This window comes from Microchirus variegatus (assembly GCF_963457635.1).
Source record: "Microchirus variegatus genome assembly, chromosome: 8".
In the NCBI taxonomy this organism is placed as follows: Eukaryota; Metazoa; Chordata; class Actinopteri; order Pleuronectiformes; family Soleidae; genus Microchirus; species Microchirus variegatus.
In genome coordinates, this window is record NC_139809.1 from 3,838,139 (window position 1) to 3,864,452 (window position 26,314).

Consider the following 26,314-nt stretch of genomic DNA (forward strand, 5'->3'; position numbering starts at 1 on the left):
CAGACCTCCCCCAGAAGCTACCCCAGTTTATACCCCTCCCATCCCACATACGAGCATATGACCTCAGAGGTTTATCAGGAACGCTCTCCCATGTCCAAATATGGCCAGCTAACACAGTACCCAGTGTTTTACTACCCCCAGGCAAATGAGGAGCCACAAAACGGCGCGCAGTGCAAAAACGTTGGCGGTAAGCAGAGAGAAGATGTCCCTGTTATACTTAAACACACACTCTCAAACCCCCGGGAACATTACATAGTGCCTCAGTCGCTTCATGGAGAAATTCCTTTGCCTCGATCGGAAGCCTTGCCAAATCATTCCTTCATGCAAGGCTTCGACTATCCATGCTATGCAGTCCCTAGAATGAATTTAAATGCGAGCCAAATCAGAGTGCCCCTTAATAAGCAACATCCATTTCCCGGTTTTCACAGTAACGGCATAAACGTTTCCCCGTCTCGTCAACATCGGGATCATCCCTTGGCCTCTGTGTTCAATCTACTTACGGACAAGCCCAACACCAGCCTGCAGGTTGAGGAGCCAAAACCCTCCTCACCATTCCTCTGCAGGAATCTATCCAGTTCAACCAGATGCACAAACCACCCCGTCGTCTCACCGCCAAACATAAAAACAAGTCGTTTTTTCCCCTCCATATCCAGTCTCCTTGTGGACCAACACATCCGTCCACCAGGTGGTTTGAACATGCACAGACCGATGGACTATTCCGCCTGTGAATCCCACGTGCCGTGGCCAGAGCAGCCAAAATATCTTCCCGTTTCCCCGGGAGCATGGCTGCCCCGACCTCCCAGTCAGAGTTCAGATCACATCCACACAGCTGCGAGTAACGGTGCAAATGTCAGAACAATTATTTATCCCCCCACTGTCCCACAGGGACATAGCAACAATAGTCCTATATCCAGTTCAGGCACCACTGTTATAAAAGGGTGTTTGAAGAGAAGTGTTTCTCATCCAGCACCACCTATCAAAATAAAAGAAGAGGTCAGGGATTTTTGTGAAGTGGACTCGACGAAGAAACGACCAAAGCTGGAACCGATGGAGAATGTCAAAGTAGAAAATAACGTTGCTAAACATCCTATGCCAATCATTGACAGTGTGTTTAGCCTGGCACAGTACCAAACGTACCTGCAGGTCACCAGAATGATATCTGCGGGCCAAGTCCCTCAGAGTGCTGCTCAGTCTTCTGAGGATTGCAAAGTCAAAATCAAACCGGAAGTCAAACTGAAAATGCCAGATCGAGATGAAAAGCAGACTGTTGCCTCTCAAGTTCCCCACCAAATGTGCCCAGATACTCCAATAGAGAGGCCTGTTGTAGAAATCATAAAACACAAGAATATCAAACTGGAAAAAGTAGATTCAACAGACGCAGGTGACGCTGTGGACTCTCCTGTGAGTCCGCAGGACTACAGCAAAGTCATCATCAAACAAGAGCCTGAAGAGGCTGATGTATTTGACAGTGAACACCTGCTGGTGATCAAAAAATGTGAATCGGATGAGCCGGAATATAAAGCCTCATTTACAGATGAAAAAGACACTTCAGATGAGGCTAAACCTGTCGAGTTGACGACACGCATGCACCCGTCTTCTGACACGTACACGCCGCATGAGCCGGCGGCCACCCTTCAATCCACACCCAGTACTCCAATGCAACTATATGAGAGCAAGGTAGATTTCAAAAACATTCCTCCCCAGTACTTAAAACTGACTGCGGTTAGAATCCTTCTCCCCGACGTTAAACATTCCAGTCCAGCTCCACCACCAGAGAAGCCGCCGGTGCAGCCAATAACCGACGTCGCGCCGAAACTAGAGCTCCAAACGCCCGTCCGCACGCACTTTCTCGAGTTGCACAATTCCCTGTGCAAGCTAGTATCTAAATCTGTGTCGGCCTCTTCAGAGCACGAGCTTAAAGCCTGGTTGTCTCAGTTGCAGCTGACCGATCCTGCGCCTCCGTCAACCAAAGTCCAGAAGGTGTCGTGTTTGTTGGGGCTAAAAGCCCGAGAAAAGTGGCTCAATGAGGAGATGAAGACGGCCCTTCATAAGGTCGTCGAGAGGCTGCAGGAGTACACCAGCCAGAAGCGATGTCCGTTTCCACACGTCATGCGAGCGGGAGCGGTGTTTCTCCCCATGCTGGTGATGAAGGAGCTGCTGTTCCCCGCGGTCCAGGGCAGCTTCATCGACCAGGTCCTGCACGAGCACAAGGTGGAGCTGCGGCCCACGACGCTGTCCGAGGAGAAGATCCTGATCCAGCTCCACAAGCGGGCCTGTTCGTCCCGGCTCAGGAGGCTGATGTCCCTCAAACACTTGCCCGACATCTACGCCGACGTGGTCAACCTTTTGTATCACGCCTGCGTTTGCAAACATCTCGGTGAGTGAGTGCGCGTTGATTTCAGAGTGACTGAGATGATGCGGTGAAGTGTGCATTGAATGGTGTCCTTGCATAGAAAGGAAGAAACTGACTTTGCGGTACGGATAGACCGATTATCGGCGCAGATTTTTGGCATTTTGACGCATATCGGCATTGGCCTTTTTTTTTTTAATCCAACGACCGATAAGAGATCAATTTATTTATTTATTTAAAATTTCAGTTAACTTTATAAGCGTTGCAGCTGACCCTGGGAACTACCTGCACCTTTTTGTTTGAACTTAAAACAAAGATGTTTATTGTCTAAGATATATATATATATATATATATATATATATATATATATATATATATATATATATATATATATATATATATATATATATATATATATATATATATAAAAAAAAAAACTTTAATATGTTGCAAATCTGAAAAGCTGTTGAATAAACATATGCTAAAAGGCATTTAAACAAAGTTAAGTGTCAGTGTTTGTATTATTAGCCAATATTTTCCCTTTTACTGCAAAAAAGTGACTCCAAATATCGGTTATCGGCCTCTTTGACTACTAATAATCGGTATCAGCCCTGAAAAAAATCGGCCCATATCGGTCTATCTCTACTTTGCAGCGATCAAACATACTTATTATTTTATTTCTTTTAAATATTGATGACTGAAATAATGTTGCCCGTGTGACGGTGCCATAGCATTGTGTCTCTCTAGGTACCGTCGCAGCACAAATTAGATGCGTTACCAGCAATGGTTGTGTTAATTACCCCTCGTGGGACACGGACGACACAGCGAAGCAAACGAATGTTCTTCAAGGAGACAGGAAACGATCGGATAATTTAACACCCCTGCTGTTTTCAGTGCAAAAATAAGCACAGTTTAATTGGTAAATATCACAAAGTAAGTCAGGGAAAAGTGTTATTTATGATGGATAACGAGACGCAATGAATGAAATATTGTCACTATTGCAGATGCATATCCTTATGTAATAGAAAAGATATGATATGAACAACATGACTGTCAAAAATCCCCTTTTGGTTGATGATGTGATTCTTTTGGGGTTATGTGAAGTTATGTTTTGACTAAGAACTTGTATCTTTTTTCAGTATTATTTATTAGTCACATTTTCTGCATTTTGACAGCTCCCTTTTTTTTTTTTTTTGGAAACGTTACATCTTCATTATAAAATCCATTTATTTTTTACAGAATCAACTTCACCTGATGTCCAAAAGAGAGTCCAGGTATATTTATTTTTTTATGTTGTCCCTCAGTCTCACTATTCCTTGCTTTATTTCCTGATTTAAAAAGCAAGGAAGAGTTTCTTTCTGCTAATTTTCAGTTTTGAATCACAAAAAAAAAGTTGCATGATTTACATTTATGCTTCACGGGCTGTCGACAAATTGAAAAGGCTGTGCTGTTGGATAGCGGTGCTAGAGGAAGGAAGTGGCAGCTGGCAGCGCACGGGGATCAGACCGTTAAATATGGGCTGGAATATGTGTCACCAGAAACTGAATTTTAATTTTGAAATTTGTATTGTTTAATTTGAATCATTGTGTTGGAAAAATTCTATATATTTTCAAATTCACTTCTCAAAATTCAATTTCAATGTTACAATACTGTGGCAGACATCCAGGTACTAGTACAGGAAGTGCAATCGAGGGGCACCTAAACCCATTTCCTTGTGGAGAGCCCCTTAATCATTGATTTAATTATTTGGCATTATTTCCCATTTTTATTGCTAGACAAATTCACGTGACGACAGCTAACGTAAACCCTGGTTTATGTGCTCAAAAGTGTAGGTACGATTGGCCTAAGAGGAGACCTGTGTATCTGCGCTCGATTGCTCTTCCTTTGCTAGTACTCGGATGTCACAGTAAATTGAAATTGAATGTGAAAATGTATAGAATTTTTTTTTTTTTTATGGGATTATTCAAGTTTAGCCATTTAAATTCATATGTAAATGATTCAAATTCAGTTTGTGGTGGCCCATATTTCATCCCAGGGCACCAGGACCTAGTTTAACTTGGGTTAATAGGGTATAATATGGGACCTTTAAAACAGTTAAATGTCCATGTTTGTTTAAAGGACAATGATGGTGATAGTTTTGTTTTGTTGCAGTACAATCTAATGAAAATTGCATTTGCTTTGATTAGATCCAAGTGCATATTTGTTGCACAAATCACGCGTTTCATATTTCTACTTTACTCTTGTCGACAATCGGATGCATATCAAATATCACCAGACTTGTCCTTGAACTTTTCGTCTGGCGTCCTCCGACAGCTATTATTTTATTTGGCTCACGCGTCCGCTTGCTGGGTTGAGTTTCTAAGCGTTGCTGGTCATCGGTGACTTAATTAACAGTTCAGGTGGTTTGGGAGAAGCTGCTGCTGCTGCTCTGTTTTGTCCTTGACCGATAGTATTCTCTCTGTAGAAGCCGACTTTCCCTCCAGCCTTCCTGTGTTACTCCCACTGCTTCTTATCCTGTCTCTTCAGAAAGGGAGTTTCATGGTGGAGGATCCTGCTGTCCAATCACCACATTTGTTGATATTAAAAGAACAGGTTCCCACTGTTTAAATCTGCAGAGTAAACCAATAATAAAACAATGGGATGATTGATTTATCAACCTGTGTGGAGGTGTGGACATTTTATTTTTTTGTTGCTGTCCACATCCTCCTCTTCTTCCTCTTTCGGCTTCTCCCTTTTAGGTTTCGCCGCATTTGATCATCTACCCCCATCTTGCCCTATCCCTTGTGTGCCCCGTTTATAGTAATCCACATATTTGATTTAGCTAATGTTTTTACACCGGATGTTCTTCCTGATGCAACCTTCCCCATTTATCTGGTCACTGGATGTGTCCCCCAGTGTTCCGGGCTGTTTTGCCGTCCACTAGAGCTGCAACTAACAATTATTTTTGTAATCGATTAATCTGTCGATTATTTTCTCATTTAATTATTTGGTCCAGAAAATGTTTTAAAAAAAAACCACCAGTGATCAGTGTTTGTCAAACCTGGAAATGACGATGTTTCTCGAATGTCTTGTTTTGTCCACAAACCAAAATGATTCAGTTTGAATGATTTCTTCGATGTGTGGAGCAAAGAAACTAAGAAAATATTCACATTTAAGAGAAACAATCACAAATCTTGTTTTAATAATGACAAGGGCTTCACACCGATTAATCGATTATCAAATTACACTCAACAAAAATATAAACGCACAAAGAAAAACTTGTAGTTAACTATCCAAAAATAACAATACAACTTTATCAATAAAGTGGCTTTAATTTGCGAGCAATTTCAAAACGCAATTTCCCGCCTGATCAGTAGGGGTCGCTGCGCAAGGTTGTTGTGCTTTTGGCCACAGTGAGCAATGGCTCTCCGAGGGAGAAAGACTGTTGTTGTTGAAACAGTGGCCGTTTCTCACTTTTCTGTGTCCCGGAACGCAGTTTTAAGATAATTTGAGGCGAGAAATTGGCCATTTAGAGTCTAAACATGCGCTGTGTGTGTTAAGATATGACGTATTTATAGTTCGGCAGCGACGAAGTCGGCGGTCTTCAGCTCCGCCCTCTGTGGACGCTCGGTGCTCACTGTGCAGAGCAGCTTCGCTCGGCCTGTCCTGAGGACCAATCGCAGCTCTTGCCGTCTCCGTTGTCCCTTGACGGAGTGACGGACACTTAAAAAATATTCCGTGCACCCGGAGACGACCCAGAGGCTCTTCGACAGGTTCTGCGTCGACGCAGAGGACTCTGCGTAGCCTACGCAGAGCACTTTACGCAGGAGTATAAATTGGGCTTTAGCCTCACGCAGAGCGGTACACCCGCGACGCATGGACATCACCAGGTCGTCGATCGTGGCCTGGGGGATGTTGTCCCATTCCTCATGCAGAGCCACTTGAAGTTGGCGGCCGGTCTGGGGAACTGGAACTGGAACTGGAACTGGAACCCGGTTCGCTGTCGTTCCAGTCTCATTCAGTTGTGTTGCCACAGCTGAAACGCTCAACCCAGCACTCAGCATGCCAATGGCACGCTCCCTCATGATTTGTGACATCTGTGGCATATTGACAAGTGACAAAAGTCCACATTTTGGTGTGCCCTTTTATTGACCAGACCATAAAGGAGTGTCTGTGCACTGGTCACACATATTGACCACCACTCTGCCATGCTCCTTGACTCTCGTGAGTTTAAATACTCAATCTGAGCTTGTAGTCAATAGGAGTGGCCAAGTGACACTGGACTACTGGGTTTGAGCAAAACAAATCATTCCATAAACGAATTCATCAAGAATCTGAGCAAATGTCATGACATTCTATTTTTATTCACCATTTCAAGTTTGTGCGTTTATATTTTTGTTGAGTATAGTTGACGATTAATAATCAATAAATTGTTCCAGCTCTACTGTCCATATATTACTAACCAATCTCGATAAAAACTTAAATTCATACCTTTCTGTTATGTCGCCTGTATTTTATATATACTATATAAAATGTCATATCTTTGGATTTTGACTTCTCCTAATGTACTCCGTGTTTCCTGTATTTCAGGATTAGACGTGTACGATCCCGCTAAAGGAGAAGACGACGCGAGCGAGGAGACGCCTGTGTTTTCAAAATGCAGAGCCTCACCGGTCTCGCCCCCAGAGTCGCACCCACAGAGACCCCCACAGGACCAGGAAACAAAGTCACATTTGAACAGAAAGCAAACAAAAAGCAGGGTAAAGAGCAGCTCGCGACGCATGTTTCTCGACAGCACTTTGTCGGACGACGACGAGGAGGAGGCGGCGGCGGCGGCAGGTGACGTGGAGAAGAACGTGAACTTTGGTGGACTTTGCCGGACAAACTTAAGCGATCGGTCTGCAGATGGTGACGACGGTGTGAATTCAGAGCTGGATTCTTCTTTCGTTCCACAAAGCCCAACACCTGATAATTCATGGACGTGTCCTCTAACATTGGACCATCTTCCTCCGTCGCCCGCTGACACAGTAACGGAGGACTCGTCCACTCTGCGGCCTCTGTCCTCAGGATCAGACCCGTCTCCTGTTGACTCCAAGAATTGTTCAGGCATGATCCTCAAGCTGAGAAAGATGTTTGGCAATACTCTCCACAAAAGAGCTCGCTACCAAGCGGTGTCCTGCTCTGGGACCTGCGCCGATCCCTCCGTCTCAAACCCCGGAGGCGTGGAGGAAGGCGCGGGCAATAAGGGCAAACTTTGCAGGATGACCAAAGCGACCCACAGGTGGCAGAGGACGGGCAGCGTGTCTCGCACCTTAAGACCCCTCGGCTGCCCTTCTAAAGGAACGCGCCGGTCGCTCTCGAAGATCAAATACTGTCCGTACTTGTCCGCCTGCCACAGCGCCGAACACAGGAGACGGTGGGTGCTGCGTTCAGCTGTGCAGCGGGCTCGCAAGGCCATGAGGATCCATTACCCGGACCTGGTGGGAAAGAGGATCCGCCATCTGTACGAGGAAGATGACAAATCGGAAGTGTGGTACAGCGGAGAGGTGGTGAGTATACACGAGGCCAACGCCAACCCTCTAAAGACTATATTTGAGGTCAGGTATGACAGTGAACCGGAGTGGAAGTACTATCTTGAGCTGCTAATAGACTACAAAAAAGGCTGGCTAAAAGTAGATGATTAGTTTTCACGCGGAAATCTCACCATGCCTCTTTTTTTTTTTTTACTCGACAACAAAACGCTGTGAAGTCTCCTGAAGAATGAAGTTTGGACTGTATTTTTTTTTTTTTTTCTTAGGTCAGCTAAATATTATTTGTCACTTGAGAGCCACAGGGCACATTCTTCTTTGGGGATGGAATGTTTGCAGCATCCTGTAGATGTTTTTGAGCGCTTATCGATGACACATCTGGCTTTTCTGGTTTATTCACTAATTTGTCCCAAAGTGAAAGAAAAGCAGCTTTTTGAAACAAATCCCTGATTTATATTATATAATATTTCAATTGAAAGCCACTGTGAAATTGCGTATTTATTTTCCACTTTTCTGCTATATATATCTATATATATAGATATAGATATAAAAAAGCTAAGTTATTGACTGGCAGTTGACTAGTGCCAGTCTTGTGTGTCGTCATAGTGATTTCTGTCCTGATGATGGTTTGCTTAATGTACTGTGTGTAATTGTGTGACTGGACATAAGCCGTTTCACGTGTCTTTGGGATGTCCCCATGTCATAGTGTTTTTTTAAGAATTTTTTTTTTTTTTACCTCATTTTCAATCTTGTATCACTTCTCCAGACTGAATTGGTAAAACATTACCCTTCACTGTTGTAATGATTCCATGTTTTGTGTCTGTTGAAATGGTTTCTGCCCCAAAATAAATTGTTTTAACTATACTTCATCGTACTAATCATCTTTCAACTGTTGTCACTGACTTTTCAGTCTTTTTTATTCAAAATATTATGGCATAATTAATCTTTCTATTGATGTCAACCCACAGAGGTTATCGTGGATATTCATGCAGGGTGTCCTCGGAGTCTTAAAAAGTAAATCGCAATTTCATAAATGTGTTTTTGCTCCCCACGTTTGTTAAAAACAACAATACGCAGGCGTGCTCGGCTCGTGGGCGTACATGTGACGTTGCGACGTTACGTAACTTGCGACGGCGAACGCGCTTTGTTCCTTTTGTGTGGTTGTACTCGTTAAGATTTAATTGCAAACTTAAAACTGTTTTGTAAGTTAATTATGTGTTGCTGATTAACCCAGCTTTAAGTAGCGATAAGGTCTTACAATATTTTTAGAAGGTCTTGGAAAAAGTCTAAAAAGGGTGGTGAAATTAACTTGGCCACATTCTTACATTTGGCGCCATAAGAATGTGGCCAAAAACTGTCCAGAAACGGTTACTAAAAATACAGAAGTCTTTAAGGTTTCGTTTTCTACGACCAAAACATGATTTCAAAACATAAACATGATTTGTGGTCTGCAATTTTTTTTTTTTTATGCAAATATTTTGTCTGTACTGTTGTTGTCGAGTTCAGTTTGTTATATGAATATTATTCCTGAGTCTCTGTGACATATTAGGAGGATTTAATGGCCAGTTGCTTTAGATTTATTACATAATGCACCTTTAACTCTAAAACACAAAGAGGCATTTACGCCAGACTCTAGGTAATTTTTAAAGGCGTCTGTCTCCATCATGTGGCAACAGTTTTAAGTGCACAATACCCACAATTACACACCAGGGAATGTTGTTCAGTTTGAATCTGCAACAAATAGCAAATGACACACAACACAATTTATTTTATTATTACTTAGTTGATTATTAAAGTTAAAACAACAATAAAAGCATCGCGTCAATTATCAAACAACCACCCAATGTTTGCAACATTTTGCACTTTAATGTTTTCTCCAAAACAAACAACTAAGTTCTTCCACATTTTCACACCAGTAGGAAATTTGAAACACCTTTGATGGCATAAAGAAAACATTGTAGAAAAGTATTAAAAGTCGTGGGATGTATCAGATGAACGTATGTAGCTGCTTCTATGACTTTTCAAACATGAAAATGTCCATGAATTGCTAGCAGGCAGAGAACAGAGTGAAACGAGCCCATCTTTTGATGTCCATTAATCTTACGTCGTCATTGGTTCATAACTTGAGTGAAAAAAAAAAAAAAAGAATTCATTTGTAGCACACAATTGATCTTCACTGTTCAAAAGCGCAAAAGAGCTCACATTTGAGCCTAAAATCTATTTTTTTTTTAATTAATTTACATTATGTTACTCTGGAAGACACAGCTCTGCCAAGTTCTGTAAAACACTACACACACTGCAAAAAATAAACAGTGCAGAAATGCATCATGGATGTTTTGAGTAATTAAGATGACTGAGACCAAACCTACTCTAATGACTCACACAGTACTCCCAAACGTGAGATTTCTCATGACATTTATTCAAATAAACAATACAGTTTATAATTTGCTAGGATAAAATAATAAGTTTTAACACATAAGAAGCATTTGGGATAGAATTCCCCAAAAATCTGAACCTGGGTTGGGGCAAAGGATGTGTTTTAAATGACTTGCATCAGTGCCTGTATATTCATGTCCCCTCCAGTCAATCTTGTGAAGACTGCCATATTCCAGAGACATGAACGAGCATTAACAAGCAGAGAGCTTGACAACCAGAGCAACCATCATACTGAACAACGCAAAATCCTGGAGGGGGCGCTGACATTTCGAATCCTTAACCCATGTGCGAAAATGCAGTCTTTAATGCAGAAGCATAACAGCGTTATAAAAAAGTCCTACAACTTTTATAAGTGTGCCCTCTATTCCTCATCTGCCTATGGTTCACCCAAGTCCGTCTGAGCAGCTCGGTTTAAAGCAATGTTCGCTCTCACTGCAAGTCGGGAGATCTCTTCAAAGAGATGCGACCGCTACCATCAGCCCCAAGTATTTCCTGCAAGAGTAATGCAAACGTCTGACCCCGTTCTGACAGTGATCCAGCCCAATTAAGCAGCACTACGAAGCTGTGCCGTCAGTACGTTCTATTACCCTCGTTCAATCCCCAAGGTGCAAGCTGAGCTTTGAGAGGGCTACTCCAAGCCGTGTTGGGAAAAAGAGAGAAAAGAAGAAGAAAAAAAGAGAGTGAATGTCACTCAGTTTGGCTCTTGCAAATAATTAGTAAAGTTCTTAAATGTTAAACACCTCTAAAACAACTAAGAGGGTGCAGCAAATGGTTAGAATTAGAGCTGAAACGATTAATCGATGAATCGATTAATAATCGATTACGAAAATAACCGTTAGTTGCAGCTCTAGTTAGAATAGAGGAGCACGGGGCCAGTGCATTCAACCTTTCCCTTGAAGTGTAAAACTTTAACTGATCACTTGGAAACTAAGAGAAACCCTTTTTATTTTACCAGTCCCCATTTAGATGTACTGATAAGGTGTAATTGTGCACTGCTATAAAGAGACCGAGGATGACAGGGCGAATGCGTTATTGCCAAAGACCAAACCCCCCCGAACACAATGAGGGAGGAAACACTCAACCTACATGGCAAGTACACCTTTTCAATATTGGTAAATAATAAATATTTCAAAATTATGCGAACACGTGCCACTCTTGCTCTTTAACTTCCATGCATATGGACTATTTACAAATTGAAAAATACAGACTTGCTATTTTGTTCTTTTGATGTTTGTTTTTTTTTCCTCCCACCTCCCTGAAATGTCTTTGCCCCTTGCAATCAGCCGATCAACATTCAGCCACCCAGACAAGGATCTCACCACACATAGCAGACATGGCCAGGACAATTAAAGCTGTTGAAAACATTTTTCACACTAATGGGAAAACCAAAAAAAAAAATCAAAATCAAAACAGAAAAGATTCACAAGCAAAAAAAAAAAAAACGGAAAATAAGATTGTTCAGGGAAGGTGTTACAATACAAGCCAAAAGGATGTATTTAAGATGGATTTTCTGCTTTCTCAAGACTCCACTCTGTTGCTAACAATACTGTAGTACACTTTCTTTTTATTACTCTACCTTTTATTTAAATATAATTTATTTTTAAGATTTTGTTAAACAAATCCAGGAAAAATGATGCAAAAAAATTGTTGTTTTGCCAGAGAAGAGGCGGCAGAAGGCCCGTGCTGCCCGGTTAAATTGCATCAGCGCTCTAGTTTGTCAAGATACTCAAGAGTCCGTTGCACTGGGACGTGTCCTCAATCCTCAATGTACTCCCACAGGTCCTTCTCATAGCCTTCATGCACGTGCTGTAGCAGCACTCTTCGCCTGCTCTCACAGTATCTGCAGAAAAACAAAGAGGATTTACTGAAATCCGAGAAAACGCAAACAATGACAGACGTGGATTATAATTCTTCTAACACTGACCTGTACTTATCTTGAACTTTCTGCTTGATATCCTGCAAGGAATCCTGGGATATGTCCCGCTCTAGGTAGCCAGACAGCACCTCTGTGGCATTTTCCAGGTCTGCCTGGTTATTCTTGACGACAAAAACACAAATTGACAAAACATTAGCTCACAGCACAAAAAAACCCCCAAAACAACGTTAAGGTTAAATTGGATTCCCTTTGACCATACCTCAAAAATAATGGACTGGTTGTTCTTCTTGAGGTAGAAGGCAAAGACATAAGTGAACATGAGCGTGGAGCGGCACTGGCACAGAACATCCACAGCCTTCTTCAGAAACTGCACCTCGATCCAGGACATGTTGTGCTGCTGCATCTCCTCCATCTTCTGCTTGACCTGAGCGTAGAGCTTGTGCTCAAAGCGCAGGCTCTGCATGTGGTTCATGTAGCGGTTGCAGTAGAACAGGTACCTCTGCAAGGCGGCCCTGGAGCGCTGCACACAGCACAAAACCAGCTTTAGTTCCAGCTCTTCGTTACATTGAATCATACGCATCTCAAGGCTACACAGGTTATTCTTCAGTGAGTTAACGGTTAAAATGTACAATATGAAGTATGTCATAACCACACCACAACCAGTCCTTCTGCATGGAGTTTACGTGTTCTCCTCGTGTGTGCGTAGGGGTTTTCTCCGGGTTCTCTGGTTTCCTCCCACAGTCCAAAAACACGACCACCTGTGTGAACCCTGTGATGGACTGGTGATCTGTCCAGGGTGTGACCCGTGACCCCGCCTTTCTATGGCCCTATGTCAGCTGATATTGGCTCAACCCCCCCCCCCCCCCCCCCACGACCCTCATGTGGAGGATAAATCGGTAAAAACTGGATGGATGGACATTTACTGCCCCCTTTGTTACCAGTGTGTGTCTATAGCATGTTTGACGCAATCTGGGTCCACACTAACAATAACTAATAATACACAGATGCATTCTGATCATTTTGTTGATTGTTAATTTGGCTGCTTGTTTATTTTGACACTAGGCCAGTTTATGCTAACATTTAATTACAGTGCTGACATTTTTCTTTTCTTTTCTTTTAGCAAGCAGTGAGCTGGATTAAAAATTGACCAGAACAGGTGGCGAGAATCAGCGGAGCAGTAGGGGACGTCGAGATATCGCCCGTCCAAGTGTCTCGATACCGTCGTGGACCAGTGACGTTATCACGCGTTAAGTCTTCCCTTGTCTTTGTTCTGCCGCAGTGGAGTAGGGTCAAAGATAAACAGTAAGCAATGCTTTTGGTATATATGATGGGTTCAATATAATTTTACTACTACCTCTTGGGCGTCCCTCGCTGCCTTGGCGTCATCTTCATTGTAGCGATTGCAGTTGTACCTGAAACAATAACATTTTAAAGAATGTCAGAAAAGACATTTCACGTCTACCAAGTCAGGATATCCAAAGTAAATAACAGCTAAAAACAAAACATAATAATAAACTACTAAATTGCATCTTTCTTCTCAATTAAAGACCTCATAACTGATAATTCTTGCTTTTCGTTTTGTAACATGTTTTGGTAGAATTAGTTCATCCGTTTCCTCTGCTTCTGTAAACTGTCAGACATGAACCAGTACGGCCGAATAGCCCTGCCTGTTTGTGTCAGAATCTTTCAAAAAATGAAAAAATGTTTTTGGTTGTGACAGGAAATGTAATTTGCTGTACATTAGTGAATCTGACGATCACTTCTTTCTCCCCTGCTTACTCCCATCTCCATTTGCCTCTCCAACTTCATCCTGCACAGTCCGCTCTATCCTCCTCTCTCCCTCTTTACAGGTGTAAGGTGCAAGCAGACAGACATTTGCCGATAACATCCAAAGAACGACCTTATCTTGACGCAACGGTAAACTATAATCAGACACTTCATGATTATTAGTTATAATAACCAATGTTATTCTCTGTTGGACCATTTACCAATTTAATTTGGTCATCTTCCAACTTGAGCATCCCTAAAAAGTGCATCACCTGTCCACTGTATTTATTCTGTATGTGTGTGTCTTATTACTCACCAGGCTGAGCCGTGGGGCTCCCATGGACCAAGGCAGACCCAGCAGAACTCTGCTTTGCAGTTCTGGTTTCGACAGACCATATGATTGCAGCCACCATCTTTCTCAATGGTAACATGGCATTTTGGACACTCCTGTGAGGAGAGGGGATAAATGATTTAGTCCTTGCCCAAAGCCAAGAAAAAAAAAAAACGAAATACTAAAACTGCGACTAAAATTCCTTACCTTCGTATTAGCTGCAATCCAGTTTGAAGTTTCACTGTCATCGTCACATTTCTTTATCCATTTCCTCAGCCACTACAAAATCATTAAGACGAGAATCAGAAATGATTACGCTGAGAGTAAAAGCCAACTTTAAAAGAGAGGAAAAGGAAACCTCTTTATATTTTTGGTGATGGTGAAACATTCAAGCAGATAGGCTTACCTTACACTTAACAGGATCATGCCAATTCTCTCCACAGTTGAAACTGCAACAAGAGGGCGTTATTATGTCTCAAATCAAGTGCTTGTGATGTCATTGTGATGAATTTTTTTAAACAAGCTCTCTTACCAGAACTGACGGCCACACTTACACCTCACTGGCTTGGCATCTGGGTATTGGACTTTGACAACATGATGGCAGTCTGGTGCTGGGCACCACTTTAACAGTCGATTGCACTTGAGAGAAATAACAATAGAATACAGACAATGTATTTTTCCAAGCAGGCAAATTAATCATCTAATGCTGAACATGACAAGCCAAGGTTTTATAGTTCATTTGGAACTATTACTGATTTAAAAAAAACGTGTTGCTTACCTCTACAAAACTATTTGTAATTAAATGCTGGTACTTCAACTTCACTTTTGAATCTGTTATGAGGCGCCTATAGGAAAGGACACATAATTCACGATTAGTCTTGATTACATAAAATGGCTAACTTAAGTAAAAGCTTCCTTCCCAACAATATAGTTTATATTCTTTTTCCTGAGCCAACATTACAGCCAGAAAACTTGATTTTCTTGTATAAACATGCAACACTTATGATCTTACACGGTCCATAAACTATGATTTAACATGCACTTGATTCAATGCTGTCTTAACATATGTGTCAGTGCCTGCAGCATCTTAAACTAATAAATGAAAACACTAACAAATCTCTTGCTGGCTAGTGGGATCAGAATGTAGGCTAAGACAATTACTGTCAGCTTAAAAGCTGGTGCAAGAGATTAGTTTACATGCTTCCAATGAGGAGGTTCCTTTTCACTACAGGTTAAACATAAACACTGTAAAGCAGTCATGTTGGTCTAAAGCAGAAATTCCAGTGAGAAATTCTTAGGATATGCCCACAACAGCCATCATTTGTTTCCCGTAGTTGGAATTACTAAAAGGTTCAGGCATGTCTACGTATGTTGGTGGATAATATGCAACAAGATACTAGAACAGTATACGAACAGATACTCACATGACTGTGTTGTCATCAACCAAAATGTCACAACTATGAGCGGGACAAGAAATTGTCTAAAAAGACAACACAGAAAGCATATCAATAGTCAGACTGAGCAATAAAAAGACTATGGTTGTTATTTTTTAACTAAGGGTTCAGTAAATCTCAGTTGGTACCTGTCCCATTCCTTCTTCTATGATTTTGGTGGTCAGGTAATCTCCCCAGCACTGCATGCAGAACTTATGTCCACACTCCAGGCCTGTAAAATACTGTAAGAGAAAATCATCAAATGAAACAAACGAGGCATAACATGGGGATATGCAATTTCAGTAACCAGACTAATCATAGGCTCCAGAGTGAGAGTTAAGAACAAACTACTTGAAATAAGAGCGTTTTGCAATGATTGGTTTTAAAAAATAATAATGTTTTTAGTTTTCTTCTGTTGTTACGTTTTTAAAATACTGTTTCTGGAAGACCTCTTGCTGTAGCATTCCAAATCATGGTGGGCATGAAGGGACCAACCTGATTAAGTATGACATTTAACTATACTAACAAGAACAGTAAGACTGTAGACACATTAGTATGTAACCATGCAAAATTGGCACACTGGTCACCCTCTAAATTTTAAATTTGAATCTGCTCCCCCCCCACAATTTTAAACTTGCAAACCTAACAATGCAGGTTTACAACTTAGGGGCAATGTCTCAGTTATGGGCCAACCTTTGTGCTACAAAGCCAAGACACAGGATTACTGTCAAACAATTTTGAAACATGTGTACAACTACATCATGTTAGACCTGAACACACTTAACACACTCAAGGCAACACAATCCTGATGTCATTATAGGACTTACAGAGTTGGGGAAGTTCAAATAGCAGATCTGACATGGCATGTCCTGTGCCGATGACCTAGTGTTAATTGGAGTACGGATCCTAGACTTCTTACTGGGGTTAATGACATGACACTCTGAGAAAAGCTTGTCCAGATTACCGTCAAAATATCTGTATACGTTGAAAAAGAAAACAGCATTAAAATAAGCACAAAAAGAGTCACTTTCTGCATTCGGCGGCAAATGGGGTAAATGAACGATGTCATTTAAAGACGGTTACCTTTCCATAAGTTTTTCTTTATCCCAGTTGAAGTGACTGAGAAGGATGCGTGTTATTGTTGCAGGATTCTAGAGGAATGAGAAATAATTGGTCAAAAATAAGCCCTAAATATCACATTGATTTGTATTCCATTACAACGACCTATAATCGTAGATTGGCATGTTAAAATCTCTTTTGTGGAACATGTTTCAGGATCAGGATTAACCCTCATTTTAGATCAGAATGACTATAATTTAATAATCAGTACTCATTAGTTTTCACACACACATTGCATAGCTACACCCATGTTAGTGGGTTTTAATAAACACATCTGAAAACTCTTTCATTACAGTATGATCCAATAACAATTACCACAAACTACAGGCTTAGAAGTTACCACAGACTAAGTTAAGGCCACATTATACTTCTCCGACTGCGTATACGTTATCCGTCTGCGTCACCACGGAGACGCCTCGAGCATTTATACTTCTGCGTCGTGGTGACGGACACTCGCTGCAATTTCCCGCCCGATCAGTAGGGGTCGCTGCGCAAGGTTGTTGTGCTTCTGGCTACAGTGAGCAATGGCGTCCGAGAAAGAAAGAGAGCGAAAGACTGTTGTTGTTGAAAAAGTGGCCGTTTCTCACTTTTCTGTGTCACGGAACGCAGTTTTAAGATAATTTGAGGCGAGAAATTGGCCATTTAGAGTCTAAACATGTGCTGTGTGTGTTAAGATATGACGTATTTATAGTTCGGCAGCGGCGTTATCGGCGGGGATCAGCTCCGCCTCTGTCAGGACGCCCGGAGCGCACTGAGAGCCGGCACAGAGCAGCTTAGCTCAGCCTGTCCTGAGGACCAATCGCAGCTCTTGCCGTCTCCGTAGTCCCTTGACGGAGTGACGGACACTTAAAAAATATTTCGTGCAGTCGGAGACTACGCAGAGGCTCTTCGACAGTCTCTGCGTCGACGCAGAGTCTCTACGTAGCCTACGCAGAGCACTTTACGCAGAAGTATAAATTGGGCTTTAGCTTCTGTCCTACACTCTCTGAAGGTTATTCTTAATAATTCAGCAGTAGTCGATGTTGAACTAAGTCCACAGAATATTTCAAAGCACATTTTTACAATGTGTGGCGTTTTTTCATAGGCCTTTTGCCAGCTGTTTATGAGCCACCAAACTGAACATTGAATACATGATTTACAAAACGTGCACACCATTGGCCATAGATGACGTGTTTGGGGGGGAAATTAACAAGGCTGTGGAAAAATGTCAACAAGTGAAATGAGCTAGCTTCTGCATACGGCAGTAAAACCAAATGTGGTACTAAACTTTTGTCAGTTATAAATGGTCATCTGCTTCAGCACTTGTATTTGCCGTCGTGAAATACCAGCAATGACATTGCAAATACCAAAGTGTGATTGAACCTTAATATATTTTCAGCAAAAATGTGTGTAAAACATAAATGTTCTTGTGTTGTTCTTTTGTAGCCTTGTAGCATTTATTATCATCTTTTCACCTTTGGCTGTGCTCATAAACTGCTTTCCGACAAGAACTGAAGTTCAGATATTGTTCGGAGATTGTCCGGAGGAGCTCTGCATGAAAAACAAAATGTCTACAAAAGAGGGTGCGCAGGCTAGAAATTATGTCATCTAGGTATGCGTGTAGTGCGAGGGCTCCAAAAGTTCATTTCTCTTTTGTGATTCACTGTATTTTTATGTGTGCTTGTCAAGTATTATATCGAGTATATATAAAAATTCATAGCTATATTCTCAGCTATACAAGGCCACAGATCCAATCACAAGAAGCTGGATTATTGGCGAGGAGGTTTTATAGAATACCAAAGTTGCATAGGCAAGAAGAACACGAGGCACAGAATGTTTCCTCAAATCTGTCACAGATGTCTTTTACTTTTTTAATAGAAAATTATAGATGTGCGAAAACAAATCTCAAATGTAGAAACAAAGGGTTATAATGAAAAAAGTTCACTTTTCTCTGTAAAACAGCTTTAAATGAAATCCCTATATCATTTTACCTTCAGTCGACACTGTAATTGCAGACCTCTGCTGACCACAGTAAATATTACAAACACTGCATCAGTGCCTAACGGCATAAATATGGAATATAGGCTTCATGTCTCCTGCATACATGACCCAGGCAGTACCCCTCACCTGGAGGCAGCCAGATTATCCTGCTGTTGTAAACACATCAGACTCAGTAGTGTCACAGACATAATCCATTGCTTGTTTATGGCCAAAAGAAGAAACACTGCACATCCAGCAGTGCGAATTCTTTGAGCAACAATAGCAGGTTTAATCCTACATTATCTGTGTGCTTAAATGTTAATTAAATAGTCTGAATATGGCACACTGGATCAGACATCCGTTTGTCCAGATTATTAGCATTGGCTAATGATGCTACAACATGCCAGCACATTTGTAAGTGCAAATTGTGAAATTGGTTCCAATGTACTAATGAATGACATGACAAACTATGACTAAACTAAACCACAGGAGCACCTAGCCCAAAACTATTGTGACCCGATGCAACATTCCTAACATGAATCACATCATAATGAAGAGTATAGTGTTCAATGTATGTTGGCAATATATTAGAGAGACTGTAGATTGTAGTGGTTCTACTGAGAAATGTACTTACTTTCTTGACAAAACGTTAACAATACCCCTGAGGTTATACGTGGTTCTAGCTATTTTTGTTGTCTGAATTTAATTTTGATATCTCTGATGTCTTTCATAGTGGCAACATACGACAGTCAGAACCAGTCACTCTTCACATGTATGGTCATTTCAGACATTAACCTGAAAATCACATTCAAGTGAAGTTAAACATATTATATTCCTTATTTAAAACTAGATTTCACGCAACAGATGTTTGATCTTTAATTTGAAAATGTTCTTCGTTGGTGCAGTAAAAAAAAATCGACAATGTAATCGCTAAACTTGAAATGCTATTTATAGAACAATCACCATGTCATAGTCTCTTATGTAGAAATATCTCCCATGTGCCTGTGCAGTGCCCACAGCACTGATAATCTATATACTATAGATCTGCAGTCTTATTTTCAGTAAATTATTACATTGATGTTTATATCTGCATATAAAACACAACGCTTTTCTTAAAACGTAATTTGTGGCAGGTTTACCAAGAACAGTGTTCATTTTATTCTTTGCCCAAGTGGAGCCAAATGAAAGGAAATGGAGGCCCAAGATAACGACAGACCGAGGCGCCAATTAGTTTCTCTTAAAATTAAGTTTTTTGATTAGTAATTAGATACATGTGTGAGTGAATCATCCATCCAACTTTTTAAAAAGTCGTGATTAGGACGCGTTGAAACGTTAGCTGAAGTAGCCTAGCATAAATCTTGCTAACAAACTCGATGACCAAGCCTTTCGTCCAACAGTCAAATAAACATTATCGGTCTATTATTTTGTCGTACTAAGCCATGTGGAATTTGTAATTGCTACTGAATGGACGGCAACTGTCGTCTAGTGTGACTGATTAGTTGTCTGATTTCAGACGTCAAGTGTTACCAGTAAGGAGCTTGTTTAATGGTTCATTGGCTAGTTAGCACGCTGGCTAACTTACGAGCCAATGTTAGCATAGCAAATGTACTGTCAACTTCTCAATCGGGACTGGACTACTTCCTGGAGCATTGATAATGGGTTGCATTGTGGTCTATTTTAAAGTGGCCCGGTTTGTGTGACGGACAGTACACAATGCAATTGGTAAGAACATGTAAAAATACATTTATGTTTTGGGTTAATTGCACCAGTGTTTCCAAAGTGCCAACTTCCAGCTAGTGAACTACTCCTACCAGGCTAACGGCTAAGCTAACGTCCATGGCCTGTTTATGCTTCACCCAGCGTCTGGACCCCGGTCTTTCCTAACACTGACATACCAAACTACCTACCTGGATGACCTCGTTGACCTCCCTGATACACTCCACCATATGCTGGAGGATTTGCTCGGCAGTTAAAACCTCAAATCGGTAGTCCTCTTCCTCCTCCTCCCCGGTACCGTGGCTACCCCCGCCAGTGTCGGCGCACTCGTCTCGCTCTCCACCGGCCACCACGGGATCGACCAACTCCACCTCACCGAGCTCCAGGGTGTCGTCCTCGGGCTCCTCTTCGGCGCTATCCTCGCTACATTCCTCCTCTTCGTCGTCATATTCATAGTTATATCCTTCGTCTGAGTCCATTCCTGGGGTGGTTATCAACTAGTGACAAGCGCACCTGGGAGTCTACAGTGGGAGAAAACGTTGCTTGTGGAACAAAAATTACCCGAATCCGTTTTCAGCTGCAGCGAAAATAACAACAAACCGTCGCCGCTGCTAAGCCAACAAAGAGACACAGCGTCACCAACTGACGACGGCCTTACGTCAGATGGACTGTACAAGAAAATGTCAGAAAAATTCTTCTTCGCTGTCGTTTAACGGTAGTTGGCGTCTGTAATGTTCATTTACTGCCTCTCTTAACCTCAATATTTGTTACAGACGACTACTACTGCAACAACAACGGCAGCTGCTTATCCGTATGGCTTCATCTGGATTCTTAAATCAGTTCAACCTCCAATATTGCATTACCGCCTGCCTCTTATTCCTTTTATGCAGAGGATAGGCTGTCTTGTCATAATACATCCAGAACAGCAAAACAACGACATTTGTTTGGCACTCCGTGATGTGTAAAACACAATTATAGCACAACATTATTTCTTATATATTATTCATTGTCTGTTTACTCAAAATAATCAACTGATTTAAAAAAAAAATCATTTTACACCTGTAGTTGAATGTATACCACATGCTACTTGAAAGTCACAGAAAATATAAAGTATATGTTATTGTTGAGCCCCGAGGCCCAAAATACACACTAAAATAAAGCACCACAGACAGTGTTTATGAGCTGATAACTAACTTATTTTTCTTAAACCCAGGCTTAATTACACATGTTAATTTGTGACATATATTACTATCACAAACAGTAACTAATTGACTCAAAGTTCCCTGTGAGCCACTGATCTCAGTGGATTGGGGTCCCAGTATAACAGGTATGCTTTTTTTTTTAGCACTAACCATTTTCTTTTTCTCAGAGTTCTACGACCTTTTACCTTAACCTCTGGAAGAAATCATCCTTCATACCTGCCCCGTCCCTAATAAACAGGTGAGTCATTATTCCAAGTATTCTTACCTGAATGCACTGTCCTCACAAAGAGCCGTATTCTATAAAGAAATGACAAATACCAAACGCCCCAGAAATAACCACAGCAAACAAAACAAAATTAGAAAATGTGCATGGTGACGGTGCAGCAGCTATTTATATTTATCTGTCTGTCACAGACGCATTCTCAATGTGTCACTTTTCCCCACATAATATGAAATCAGTAATATTGAAATACGTAATATACTCATGTAAGCTATGTCAGTCAGTAAAGTAGTAGTATTATTAGTATGATTAAAATAAGAATATTTTATACTGATTTTAACATTTCACACCTTGCTTATGGTAGATCTACTCACCAAAAAATGTAAGTATTCCTATATATTAAATAGTAAGGCGTAAGGAATATGTGTGGTACACATTTAAGAGTGAATTATGAATGTACAATGAATGTCAAATATCATAGAAATCAGAAATCAGGCGAAATATAATTAAGGAAAAAAGGAAGGAAATCAACTTTATTGTCATTGTACACAAAACTGCACAACAAAATTACAAGGTCAGATGGAGGGCCGATTAACTGTGTATTGGTTAGACCTAACTGTGTGTATATGTATCTGCAAATGTGTACGTGTGTGTGTGTATTTTACTTTTATATGAATGAAATAAGATAAATGAAACAACAATTTAGAGCGAAATGCTCTCTACATTTTTGTTTTGTGTTCATGTTTTTCATGCAGCAGTTCATGAGTCAGCCACTGTGTGCCGCCACCTGTCCCTAAAACCCACACCAACAATTGACTCGAGGCACAGCTATGGCAGTTTAACATAACTTTATCATTTCAGACAAATCAAGTTCTTAGAACTGGTTATGTATGGAAACCTCGAGTAATGATAAATGTAATCATTTTGCTTTCATAACAAATGGAAATACAAGTACGGACGCAGTGACTGAACCCGAGTGCCTCATTTAATGCGCACCTACAATCCAGTTTATCTGAAGCACAGATGACTGCAGAAACTATGTGGGGGTACCGTGAGACACAGGTGTGCACAGACATGTTAACATGCTACTATTAGCAAATGAGAGACATGTATCAAGTCTGCCAAAGCTTGTTGAGCATGTTGCCCTGTTGCTTAAGTTATTGGGCAATAACTCACCTATAGGTTCCATAGTGTTACATAGGCAGACACAATTGTTTGCTCATTTTATGCTCTGATTAAGTTAAGGTCCACTGGTCTCCTAGTGCCGGTCACAAGCCCGGATAAATGGGGAGTTGTTGCATAAGGAAGGGCATCTGGCGTAAAAAAAATCAAAATTGCCAAATCAAATATGCAGATCATTACAAACCAACTACTGTTGGCTGACGACAGAAGGAAGGATAAGAGTGTGGAGGTGAGAGTAGGGACTTTATATATAAGGACTATGACTGGCAGGGAGGAACTGTGGTATTGTAGGAGGAAGTCTGGAGTGGCAGAGAAGTATGAGAAAGTGGAGTGGGTGGAGATGATCTCAGGGGTATAAAAATAGCAGCAAAAGTGAAGGTCTGTAAGATGGTAGTCAGACCTGCTCTGATGTATGGCTTAGAGACCGTGGCATTGTCTATAAGGCAGGAGACACATGTGGAGGTGGCAGAGGTGAAGATGCTGAGAATTTTGTTGGGAGTGACCAGGATAGAAATGAGAAATCGGCATATTCATTTGACAGCTATAACTGTATTGTATCCAGTCTTTTTTTCTGCATGTGTATTCATGAGGTACAGCAAAAAGAAGTTGAAACCACCCTGAATAAAGATGCCTGGCTCTAATTCAAGGGGTTTTCCATTCAGTGACTCACCTCGACACACAATCAAATATGAGAGGATGAATCATTTAAATGCCTTCCCACTATTGTTGATTTTAAATAGAATTTTGCTGGCGTTTATCACTGATGAGTTTTTTTGTTTCTGAATGTGGCCAAGGTGTTTGGAGAAAAGTAATCAGAAGCAATGAGTGCCCAGGGAGTTTAGGGGAATCTCAGTTAGCTGCAGTGATCAGGCTTGTGATAACAGTTAGAAGGTGTCTGTCTCCCCCTAGAGACCAACCTGGGAGGACCAGACCACACACTCTTGCAGGTCACTTGTAAAAACCTACCCATAAAAAAGGACAATAACATACAACTAAAAACAAAGGTTCCACATGTCTGCCAGGTAAAACAATGCACTGCAAAAATGCATTTTGTGGAATTATAAATAATTATACCCTATAATGACTCTAAGCATTTTATTAATGACCATTTTCTAAAGATTTTCAAAATCTGTCAGAACTTTGCACATGACTGCTTTGGTGAAAATTTAAACGTACTTTACGTAATGTGAATGGGCTTTTATTGTGTTAGTGTTGGTGCTTGTAGAGGGCCACACCAGGACCAAGCCCTATACTACAGGCTAGTCGCATCTCCCCAGATCTTTAGCTTTTTCCAGAAATCCTTTCACAGAAATCCATGTCCACCGCATACACAGGCATTATCCATTCATACAGTGACTCGTCTGCTCTTTCATGCAGAATCCAAAAATCAAAGGCGTGTCACTTGAAGTGCACAGCCCTTCAATACAGTTTGCAGCTTTAATCAATATCTAACAGACCGTCTGACGTGTCTGTGTTTGCCCTCACAATACCGCAGTAAACAGGCAAATGCATGGACAGGAAATATGTAGTTTTGCTTGATGTCGACCTGTAGCTGTGGTATCCAGGTTTCCTCATTTTGCCTTTACTGAGAATAGACTCCTGAATATAATACATGATTCCATTGTTATAATTGTGCTGCTGCTGCTGCTGCTGTAAAGTTTAGAGTTATTGTTGCCTAGAGCATTACTGCCAGTACTTCAGTAACAGTAATTTAGCCATTGTTTTGGTCTGATATGACTTTATATGGACTGAGACAGTTCGTTTTTTCCACTGTGTGGGTTAGAGAAGTGACAGCAGATGGCAAGGCTGTGCAATCCCTGGTAGCCACAGTGCTGACTCCTCAGTCCTTCTACTTCATCTAATTTGGGGGTGGTGGGGCTTGAAGGGGGGCACAGGAAATGTCTAACTGAACCGAGCTGAGCATAGCTTGGTTGAGCACTCTGTCCACCTTGAAATCAGATACATACGATGAGTGCAATATAGATGAAGCTGCATGATGTGACATCAAACCTTTTATTGCTGTAGCACTCATTCATTCTTTTTGCACAACTAAATTTTAATTCAATTTGATTCATCATGTGATGCTAGAATGTCGTTCACTATAAACTTGTGCATATAAAGTATGGCAACAACGCTAAAAGTTCATCTAAACAACACATGCCTCCAGTGTTTTATGAGCTGCAAATGATGCAGTGCAAAGTATCTTATGTAATGTCCAGAAAAGAAATGCCATTTAAATAAAGGAAAAGCTGATCTGTCAGAGGCTGAGCGACAATTTGACTATATGTTAATTTGTCATCACAAATGTTGGCAGCAGGCGGTTAACAGTTGGCTGCATGTGTAAATCATTCACAGCCGTAATGAGTGGAGAAATGTCACAGTAATGTCCACCATGCAAAGCAGTGTTTTAGTGATGTTAGAATTCATTTTTGGATTTCTTAAAAATGTATCACCTTTTACCTCAAATTTGTCCAATAAGAAGACGTACAATTTCCTGTCTGTGAGTGTTATGACCATATAATCTGCTCCTTCTGACATGTACACGGTATGTAATCTGAGGGTTTAGATGGTGATTTGAGTGTAGATTTACAAAAAGGTGGCATGTAAAGGGAAAATGTAAATTCATTTGAATGACTAATAACTTGGAGAGTTTATTGGTCAGGTGTGGACAGGTCATAGATGCAAACACACTATTTGTTTCATAAATGTTGTGCACATGGATCTTGGTGTGGAGTGACAAAAATGATATACACGACACAGATAGACGGAGATAATTTATTGTTAAGTTCAGTTCAAAGTCTGACCATGGACTAGTACTGATAACATATAAAAGATGTATGTGCAGATAGTAGATAGTTAGTTAAAGAGCTAGGAAGGAAAATTCATGAAAATTTGCAGAAAAGACTTGCACTAAGAGCAAACTTCCATGAAACTCATCGTGTGCAAGATCATTGTTTAAGCAACACATTCTTTCTTTCTTCTCTAAAAAAATATGGCACAGTTGCATTTCTACCATGCAGTAACATCAAAATTATATTATCATTTTATATTATTGACTGTAAGATATCTGAGATAATGAATTCCAGTCTGTGCTCTGTTTCGAAGAGAAAATTGCAGTTGTCCACATAAACGCCAGGTGGCGGTGGTGTGTACATGTCGCGGTGGTGTCAGCAAACAACGAGAAGAAGAATAGCCACGGCAAACACGGAACTTACT

At 41.0% G+C, this 26,314-nt stretch overlaps 1 protein-coding gene across 3 annotated transcripts; it reads right to left on the bottom strand.

The window, feature by feature from the left end:
- Positions 1–9,701: 9,701 nt before the first annotated feature.
- Positions 9,702–21,254, bottom strand: arih1 (ariadne ubiquitin-conjugating enzyme E2 binding protein homolog 1). Of its 3 annotated transcripts, none has more exons than XM_083893975.1 (14): positions 20,686–21,254; positions 16,784–16,851; positions 16,620–16,675; positions 15,850–15,932; positions 15,692–15,747; positions 15,046–15,112; positions 14,800–14,906; positions 14,674–14,716; positions 14,475–14,546; positions 14,253–14,383; positions 13,521–13,581; positions 12,429–12,689; positions 12,218–12,330; positions 9,702–12,133 (listed from the first exon to the last, which is right to left on the bottom strand). In XM_083893975.1, exons 1-14 carry the CDS (start codon positions 20,971–20,973, stop codon positions 12,049–12,051), a joined length of 1,491 nt encoding a protein of 496 aa, XP_083750101.1. In that variant the 5' UTR covers positions 20,974–21,254; the 3' UTR covers positions 9,702–12,048. The 3 variants fall into 3 exon arrangements, with proteins under 3 accessions (XP_083750101.1, XP_083750100.1, XP_083750099.1); XM_083893974.1 differs by having other exon boundaries at positions 13,524–13,581; positions 15,850–15,942; positions 16,528–16,675; positions 20,686–21,252; XM_083893973.1 differs by having other exon boundaries at positions 15,850–15,942; positions 16,528–16,675; positions 20,686–21,252.
- Positions 21,255–26,314: the final 5,060 nt, after the last annotated feature.

What these genes read in the sequence shown, in the direction of transcription:
- arih1 (XM_083893973.1), bottom strand. Translation starts at nt 20,973, where the DNA reads ATGGACTCAGACGAAGGATATAACTATGAATATGACGACGAAGAGGAG. An exon ending in GAGCCCCACGGCTCAGCCTG is followed by an intron (nt 13,582 to 14,252) that starts GTGAGTAATAAG and finishes TTATTGTTTCAG; the next exon opens with GTACAACTGCAATCGCTACA. An exon ending in ACCAGTCCATTATTTTTGAG is followed by an intron (nt 12,331 to 12,428) that starts GTATGGTCAAAG and finishes TTTGTCGTCAAG; the next exon opens with AATAACCAGGCAGACCTGGA.